General features: G+C 46.5%; 1 protein-coding gene across 2 annotated transcripts; it reads left to right on the top strand.

Moving 5' to 3' along the window:
• Positions 1–2,186: 2,186 nt before the first annotated feature.
• Positions 2,187–7,113, top strand: ZBTB3 (zinc finger and BTB domain containing 3). Of its 2 annotated transcripts, none has more exons than XM_070766503.1 (2): positions 2,187–2,352; positions 4,929–7,113. In XM_070766503.1, exon 2 carries the CDS (start codon positions 4,977–4,979, stop codon positions 6,294–6,296), a length of 1,320 nt encoding a protein of 439 aa, XP_070622604.1. In that variant the 5' UTR covers positions 2,187–2,352; positions 4,929–4,976; the 3' UTR covers positions 6,297–7,113. The 2 variants fall into 2 exon arrangements, with proteins under 2 accessions (XP_070622604.1, XP_070622605.1); XM_070766504.1 differs by having other exon boundaries at positions 2,187–2,356.
• The last annotated feature ends 2,481 nt before the right edge of the window (positions 7,114–9,594 follow it).

Here is a 9,594-nt window from a genome sequence, read left to right as displayed (position 1 = left end):
GCAACCCTGCAATTGGTTGGCAAATTATGGGACTTAATCTGAGTTTTGCACAACTGACTCCTAGCGGCCCGAGTGTGTAAGAAACCTCTTTTCCTTCAAAGCAGCCCTTTCGCAGAAAAAGGAGGAGGAGGAGGAGGAAGGAGGAGAAAAGAGAGGAGGAAGAAGGAGAAGAAAGGAAAGGAGGAAGAGGAGGAGAAAGGAAAAGAAGAAGAGGAGGAGGAGAGGGGGAAGAAGAGGAAGAGGGAAAAAGAGGAAGAGGGAAAGGAAGAAGAGAAGGAAGAAAAAGAAGAGGAGGAGAAAGAAGGGGAAGAGGAGGTGGGGGGAGGTGGGGGGAGAAGAAGAAGAGGAGGAAGAGGAAGAGGAAGAAGGGAAAGAGGTGGAGGAAGAAGAGGAGGAGGAGGAGGAGGAGAGGGGAAGAAGAGGAAAAGGAAAAAGAAGAGGAGGAAGATGAAGAGAAAGAAGAGAAAAAGGAAGAAGAGGAGGAGGAAGAGGAAAAGGAAAAAGAGGAGGAGGAGAAGGAAGAAGGGAAAGAGGTGGAGGAAGAAGAAGAGGAGGAGGAGAGGGGGAAGAAGAGGAAGAGGGAAAAAGAGGAAGAGGAAAAGGAAGAAGAGAAGGAAGAAAAAGAAGAAGAGGAGAAAGAAGGGGAAGAGGAGGTGGGGGAGAAGAAGAGGAGGAGGAGGAGGAGAGGGGAAGAAGAGGAGGAGGAGGAGAGGGGAAGAAGAGGAAAAGGAAAAAGAAGAGGAGGAAGATGAAGAGAAAGAAGAGAAAAAGGAAGAAGAGGAGGAGGAGGAAGAGGAAAAGGAAAAAGAGGAGGAGGAGAAGGAAGAGTAAGAAGGGAAAGAGGTGAAGGAAGAAGAAGAGGAGGAGGAGGAAGAAGAGGAGGAGAAAGAAGGGGAAGAGGAGGAGGGAGGAGGTGGGAAAAGAAGAAGAAGAAGAAGAAGAAGAAGAAGAAGAGGAGGAGGAGGAGAAGAAGAAGAAGAAGAAGGAGAAGAGGATACAAGGAAGGAGAAAAGAATAATCCAAGCTGCTATGGCCCAGAGGTGGAACTCTTGACTTTTTGCTACTTAATTGCTTGGGGATTCACCTTGCACTCTGCACACCCTCAGGAGTTCAATCCCTGCTGAATCTCTGAACCAAACAATGCTTTTTGTTTTCTGCCCCTTTTAAAAACCTTTGTCTTTATTTTCTAATGACTACAAATAGCAAAGATACCAACATTCAGTGTAAAGGGTTTTTTTTTTGCAGTTTTTTAAGCAATATTTTAAGAGGACAGAAAGAACAGAGTTCTATTCATACAATTCATTAAAGCAATGATGAATTTCAAATTTTTCTAACCGCCCACTCTGTTTACATACTGGCATTTGATTCTTTAGCCACAATTGCCTTTCTATCTTTTTTCTTTCTTTGAGGTTGATATTTGTTGTTAATTTAAATGTTTTAATGTTTATATTTTTCTCCTCAATCTAAGAAGTCTTTCAGATTTTTGGTAGAATTGATTTTATTTTAATCCATGGATTAAATTATTGTAATTAAGCAACAATTGCAAATAATTATTTTTTGCATCTATTTTGCAGCCTCCTTGCAATGCAAATACAAAAAGATATTTAGTGGGAGCCACCAAAGAGCTTTTGTTTCAGATTATTTATTTTAATTTAATTAAATGTATAGGCCGCCCTTCTCCAAGTGGACTCATGATAATAAAATGATCAAGATCATAAATTAATTGCATTCATGCTCCAATTCAAATATGAAGGATTGCATGGGGCTTATTTATTCAAAGTCACCAGGTTTTTAAAAATAATTAATAAAATATAAATCATCCCAATTATAATGAAAAGGGCTTTTTGGCTCTTGCAGTTTAATTTAAGATTTTTTTTAAAGCCAGGGCTCATTAAAACAGCAGCATCCTCAATTTGCATAATTGATATTGGCACAAACCCCGCCCTCTCTCCACCTGGTAACCAGGGAAACCCAAATCCTGCCTTTTTAGCCTTCCTCGCCTCCTTCCAACCAATCAACATTGAGGGGCGAACGTCCGCTCGGCGGCCGGCACTGAGACACCTCGGCGTCTTCGCGCGCCTTCTTTCCAATCAGAACACCGGGCCGAGTCCGAGCTGGCCAATCGAGAGGAAGAGCAGGCGGGCCGAAGCCTCGATCCTCTTTCAACTTCCCAGCCGCGCCCAGGTTGGGCGAGGGCGGTGAGGGGCGGGAAAGAGACGAGACAGGTTAAGCCAATCAGGAGCGGAAGCTCTCTGCGCGGGGCAAGCGTCACTCCGCCTTGTCCGGAGAGGGGTAGAGCCGCGGGGCCAATCAGGAAGTAGGGGGCGGGTCCCGGGAGGCCACTGCTTTGTGGTAGGTAAGTGGGGGAAGGAAGGGGTCCCTTCGTCGCCCAACGCACCCCCTATTGGGGGGGAGGAACAAGGGCGCCCCGGGATCCAATCATCCCTTAAACGGGGGGCGGGGGCGGGGGGGCAGTTAAGGATCCAGTATTGGGGAGGGGGCAACAAGGGGTCTAATTGACATCTGTATTCTGGAGGGGGGCAGCAATGATGAGGCTGGGGGACAAATTGTAATGGGGAGGGGGCAGCAAAGAGGGCTGGGGGGGCAAGTACGGCCTCAGTAATGGGGAGGGGTAGCAAAGAGGGCTGGGGAGGGGCAAATAGGGCCTCAGTATTGAGGAGGGGTCAGGAAAGAAGGTGTGTGGGGGCAAATAGGGCCTCAGCAATGGAGGGGGGGCAGCAAAGGAGGTGGGGAGCCAAATAGGACCTCAGTATTGAGGAGGGGGCGAGAAATGAGGCTGGGGGGGGCAAATAGGGCCTCAGTAATGGGTAGCAGCAAGAGGGGGGGACAAATAAGGCCTCAGTATTGAGGAGGGGGCAGGAAAAGAGGCCAGGGGAGGGGTATATAGGGTCTCAGTATTGAGGAGGGGGCAGGAAAGGAGGTGTGTGTGGGGGGAAATAGGGCCTCAGTAATGGGTGGCAACAAGAGGGAGGGCAAATAAGGCCTCAGTATTGAGGGGGCAGGAAAGGAGCCTGGGGGGGGCAACTAGGGCCTCAGTAATGAGGAGGGGGCAGCATGAGAGGTGGGGAGGCAAATAGTGCCTCAGTATTGAGGGAGCAGCGAAGGAGGCTGGGGGAGGGGCAAATAGAGCCTCAGTATTGAGGGGGCATGAAAGGTGGTGTGTGTGGGGGGCAAATAGGGCCTCAGTAATGGGGAGGGGACAGCAAAAAGGGCCAGGGAGCTAATTCAACAGTATTGGGGTAGGGGGGGCAACAGTAATGAGGCTGAGGGTCCAATTGATTCAGTATTGGGGAGATGGAGAGCTTAGGGGGGCAGGCAATTAAGGGCAATATTGTCAAGAAGTTTTATTTTTTTCCCCAGTCAATCCATACATTAATCCACAGACCTTTACATATGACATGATTACAAACACATGCTTAGGCTTTTACATTTTTAAATCAATCCTTTGTATATTCTTGGCATATAAAACCAATTCATTTTAGGTATGTTTTCATAAACGATAACAAAAGGTGAATAAGCAAATGTGAGTTATTATTAGGTACTAGATAGTAGCATGCAATTATTATTTTTAAAAATATATTTTATTGAATTTTATACATTAAAAAAACCACAAACACAACATATAAACAGACATTAACACAAATACAAATCCACATATTTTTCAAGTGAGTCAACATCCAAATGTTGCATTCTTATCCATATACTATATTATTATAGAACAGAATTCTTTTATTGGCCAAGTGTGATTGGACACACAAGGAATTTGTCTTGGTGCATAGGCTCTCAGCGTACATAAAAGAAAATATAGATTTGTCAAGAATCATGAGGTATAACACTGAATTATTGTCACAGAGATCAAATATGCAATGAAGAAACAATATTAATAAAAAGTTTAGGATGTAAGCAACAAGTTACAGTCATACAGTCTTAAGTGGGAGGAAATGGGTGATAGAAATTATGAGAAAAAAACTAGTAGAAATAGAAGTAGACTTAGTAAAAAGTCTGACAGTGTTGAGGGAATTATTTGTTTAGCAGAGTGATGGCGTTCGGGGAAAAACTGTTCTTGTGTCTAGTTGTCTTGGTGTGCAAGTGCTCTGTAGTGACGTTTTGAGGGTAGGAGTTGAAGCAGTTTATGTCCAGGATGCGAGGGGTCAGTAAATATTTTCACAGTCCTCTTTTTGACTCATGCAGTACACAGGTGTGTGTGTATGTATGTATGTGTGTGTATATATATATATATATGTTTGTATCACATGTTTTTTGCCTGTGATATATATGTTTGCGTAGCCTAGAGGATAATTCTCTGCCTTACAAGGCAAAGGTTCCAGGTTCAAGTTCCAGTGGGTATGGCTAGCTGATGAGGCCAAAATAAGGCCGAAATAGATCTATCCTAGTCTCCCTTAATTTTCAAATTCAGCAAAAAAACATGTGACATATATACATATATATATATGTAGATTGTTCTGAGTTCGGGTTTTGCCCTGTGTAATATTACACAGGGCAAAACCCGAACTCAGAACAATCTACATACATATACCCGTGAAAATTTACGAAAACAAATATATATATATATATACACACACATATTCTTACATCATAAACTTTTTCATTGTAAATTAGCTTTCCTTTTTCTTATCCATTTATACCACATTGTCCAGATAATTTATTTATTTATATTTATATTTTATTTATATTTAATTGGATTTGTATGCTGTCCCTCTCCGAGGACTCGGGGCGGCTCACAGCATGTACCGAAAAACAAGAAACAATAATAACCATCCAATTAATACATTATCATAGTAGTCTGAATCTTTCTTTTATCATTTAATACCAGAATGGCATGCAATTATTATTTCCTTCTCCAAAAACGTCTCTCCTTGTCTCCTTCTCTTGCCGGCTGCTTCCAGTGGGCTGGACAATGCCTTCAACCTTCCTGTTGTCGTGAAAAGAGACCCATGATGGAGTTCCCCGATCACAGCAAGAACTTACTCCGAAAACTTTGGGAGCAGCAACACGAGGGTTTCCTTTGCGACTGCACCGTCTTGGTGGGCAGCACCCGCTTCCTGGCCCACCGGGCGGTTCTGGCCTCCTGCAGTGCCTTCTTCCAGATGTTCTACAAAGAGCGGCTGGATAAGCGAGACTTGGTCTCCATCAACAGCGAGATCGTCACCGCCCCAGCTTTCGGCCTCCTGCTGGAATTCATGTACAAAGGCAGCCTCTCCTTCGGCGACATGCCAGTAGAAGACCTCTTAGCCGCCGCCAGCTATTTGCACATGAACGACATCGTCAAGGTGTGTAAGAAAAAGCTCCAAGCACGGGCCTTGACCGAAGCCGACAGCACGAAGAAGGAGGAAGAAAGCTTACTGCAAGCTCCCAAAAACCAGCCCGTATCCTTTCCCCTGCCTCACTCCTGCGACCCCGCGAAACCCCCCAAAAACGATTGGAATGTCGGGAAGAAAACCCCACCCGGAGAATTATCGGCCTCCATTTTGGATGTGGCGGACACCACCCAACCAGGGATGGACGCTCCGTCCTCCGCTCGGCCCCGTCCGCCCCCCGTCGTCGACATTTCTCTCTCCAGCCCGAGCAGCTCCACCGAAACTTTGTTGTGTAGTTCATATCCCTCCGGGAGTTTAGTCGAGGGCACATCCGGTTTGGACCTCCCCCCGGAGAGGTGCAGAGAGCAGGCCATCGGACACAAAGATCCCGCGGATCGATCCGTCAGAGTCAAAGTGGAAGCGATCGTGATTTCCGACGAGGAATCGGACGGGGCCGACCAGCTGGAGGTCCCGCCTGCTCCAGAGCTGAGGCTCGAAAGCATCTTTCCGAAATCTGGTGGGGAGCTCGGCTGCGGGCGACACCCGGATGCTTTCGAAGAGCCCGTCGGGATGGAAGAAGTCTCTTCGGAAAGTAGCTTCCTCCCTCAAGAAAACACGCCGTATCATTTGGTCCACCTGGCGGGCAGTCAGACGTTCGCCAACATGGCGACCCCTCCGTTGCACGAACAGATGTACTTGCAGGATTACGACGCCCACTCCAACTTCAGCCTCTTCACCGAGGACGTCCCCACCTGTAAGACCTGCGGGAAAACCTTTTCCTGCTCCTACACGCTACGGCGCCACGCCACCGTCCACACCCGGGAACGGCCGTACGAATGCCGCTACTGCATGCGGAGTTACACGCAATCCGGAGATCTTTACCGCCACATCCGGAAAGCTCACAACGAAGACTTGGCGGTGAAACGGTGTAAACACGATGTGGAAAACCCTTCCTAGGGGTGTTTCCCCCTACCCACAGCGTAGAAAAACGTTTCCCAGAAACAAGGAGCAAAATTTTCTCTGGTCGTCTCATTCCTGGCGGAAGAAGCCGCACAGCCGGGGTCTAATTTTTCCCTTTCCTCCTCGGCCGCGCTGCTTTATCTAAAACTCTGCAAAAATTTAGGGTTCGGTTTTCTCCTAATTGGGGAATTCATTTCCTGCCAATGCAAGGCGACTCCGGGTGTCCCCTGCGTCCGGTTTGAAAAGAAACCACAGTGGACCATCCCCGAATGAGGATTGCTGGTGTGTTTGTGCGTCAAACTGCCGATACAGCGACTCTTCCGCCGTGTTTTAGCCCTCCCGAGAAATCGCCAACCTGGCTGGTTTTGGGGAGTGGGGTGCCTCTCTTTCTCCGTGCCGACGGCAGTTCTGAATTCTATTTGCGGGGGAAACGGGAAAGGATTGGCGCCCTGCCTTGCCAAGGGGGCACCGGGGTCCGTTGCCGGTTGTGAACGGTCAAGACTTGAAAGGTGCTACAGATGCTGCCCAAAGTGAGTTAATGGCTTCAGACCACACCTGGGCACGAGGAACGGGTCTCAGGCCTCCACCCACTCAAATTGCGGGTGTGTGTGTGTGTGAAGGCACCCTAGGACTGTCCATCCCCACCCCCGAGCGATGTCCCGTCCCTTCCTCCTTTCTCAGCAACCACTGCCATACACCCCGTTGCAATTCTCTTAACCTGTTTGTACGTCGTTCCGGTGTAGCCTTATTGACCAAGACACATTATTCTACAGTAAAAAGAACAACAACAACAACAACGAAAATTAATGAAAAACCCCAGTGTTTGTTGAATCTCTGTGATCGGTGGGAGTTTTCTATTCCGTTTTTAAAGGCACGCCTGGCCCAGTTGAAATGTGTTTAGCTTTAGATCAGTGGTTCTCAACCTGGGGGTCAGGACCCCTTTGGGGGTCGAATGACCATTTCACAGGGGTCACCTAAGACCATGGGAAAAGTCAAATTTCCCATAGTGTTAGAAATGAAGGCTTCTATTCTGGCGCCTTGGAACATATTTTTATAATCCGACCAATCAGGCGTTTTCACTGGGATTGTCCCTCTGACCTTGCCAATCAGCTTAAAGATCTGTTGGGCGGAATGGCGCTAGACTTATGGCTGGGGAAAACTTCAGATCGTGCAGAATGCAGCTGCGAGAGCAGTCATGGGCCTACCTAAGTATGCCCATGTTTCACCAACACTCCACAGTCTGCATTGGTTGCCGATCAACTTCCGGTCACAATTCAAAGTGTTGGTTATGACCTCTAAAGCCCTTCATGGCACTGGACCAGAATATCTCTGAGACCGCCTGCTGCCGCACGAATCCCAGCGACCGATTAGGTCCCACAGAGCGGGCCTTCTCCGGGTCCCGTCAACTAAACAATGTCGGTTGGCGGGCCCCAGGAGAAGAGCCTTCTCTGTGGCGGCACCGGCCCTCTGGAACCAACTCCCCCCGGAGATTAGAACTGCCCCTACTCTCCTTGCCTTTCGTAAGCTCCTTAAGACCCACCTGTGTCATCAGGCATGGGGGAACTGAGACATCTCCCCCGGGCATATACAATTTATGAATGGTATGTGTGTATGTATGTGTGTTTAGAAAATGGGGTTTTTAAAATGTTTTTAGTAGAAATTTAGATTTGTTGTAAATTGTTTTTTCACTTTGTTGTGAGCCGCCCCGAGTCTGCGGAGATGGGCGGCATACAAATCTAAATAAACAAACATAAACAATAAACAAACACCACAATATGAGGAATTGAGTTAAGGGGTCGCAGCTTTGGAAAGGTTGAGAACCACTGCTTTAGATGTTTTAAACACAGTGGTATCTCTAATTACGAACTCAATTCGTTCTGTGGCCGGGTTCGTAAGGAGAAGCCATTTTTCCCATCAGAATTAATGTAAAAGCAAATTATTTATTTATTTATTTTGTCCAATACAAATTGAAAGTTATAGAGAATAAAAACATGTAGTACTAAATATCAGAGAAAGGATAGAAGAAAGGATATGAGAATAGAATACGTCAATGAAGAGTAGAAGAAAGGATATATGAATGGGAGAAAAGATATATAAAATATAGGGGAGACAATTGGACTTATGCTCGCCCCTTACTGACCTCTAAGGAACCTGGTGAGGTCAATCGTGGATAGTCTAAGGGAAAAATAGTGGGAGTTGACACCACGGAGTCCGGTAATGAGTTCCACGCTTCGACAACTCGATTGCTAAAGTCGTATTTTCCACAGTCAAGTTTGGAGCAGTTGATAATTAAGTTTGAACCTGTTGCGTGCTCTTGTGTTATTGCGGTTGATAATGCGTGCGGGCCCATCCCAAAAGTCACCCCTTGCAGTGACATGATTGACGATTGCTTTGGATTGTTTATTAACACAATTCTATGTTAAAATAACACCACAAACAAGAAAAAAACAAGGAACTTGGCAGGATGCTGACATGTCGAGACGAACACAGGAAGTGGTAGAGACAAAGGATGCTGGGAACAATAGAATATTTTATTTATTTATTTATTTATTTATGTATTTATTCAATTTTTATGCCGCCCTTCTTAGACTCAGGGCGGCTTACAACATGTTGGGATTCGTGCGGCAGAAGGCGGTCCCGAAGTTATTCTGGTCCAATGCCATATAGGGCTTTATAGGTCATAACCAACACTTTTCCAAATGTGTGCTGGTCTTTACTCGCCTGGGCACACTGGAAACTGGAAGACCAGCTCCCTGGGACATATGTATGTGCCAGGAAGCTGACCTTCCGGTGTTTGCCGGCCAGCTAGTTTTCGTGCCTGCGTGCGCTAGAAGCTGGAATACCAGGTGACCCACACAGGAAACCAGAAGTTCAACTTCCCAGCACGCTCTTATGGTTTCGGACACTCCCGCGCCGGCGAGCCAGAGTCCTTCCAATTTCTGGCGCACCTCGGCGCTCCGTGCCAAAAACGTTCTCCATCACTGGTGTAGCGCAAAATATTCAGCCACTTAACCAGATTGAGTTCAAAACCAAGATTTAGCACCCGCATAAGGTAGCCCCCCCCCCCCAAAAAATTTAAGCTATTAAGAGTTTGATTTGGAGCAGAGGAGAAAATGTCTCTATATAGAGGAGATGAATTTTTTTATATTAATATTTTTATTGATTTTTATAATATAAAACAGATGAAAAACAATTCCCCCCCCCTTTTTTTTTAACTCTGAAATTAGGCGCGAAAGTTAGGCAGACACCGAGCGTCGACTCCCGTCGGCGCGTCGAAAAATAAGCTACGAAATAC

Source organism: Erythrolamprus reginae, chromosome 13 (genome assembly GCF_031021105.1).
Source record: "Erythrolamprus reginae isolate rEryReg1 chromosome 13, rEryReg1.hap1, whole genome shotgun sequence".
Classification (NCBI taxonomy): domain Eukaryota; kingdom Metazoa; phylum Chordata; class Lepidosauria; order Squamata; family Dipsadidae; genus Erythrolamprus; species Erythrolamprus reginae.
Note: the sequence above shows the minus strand (reverse complement) of the source record. Positions and strands in the feature narration are given on the sequence as shown.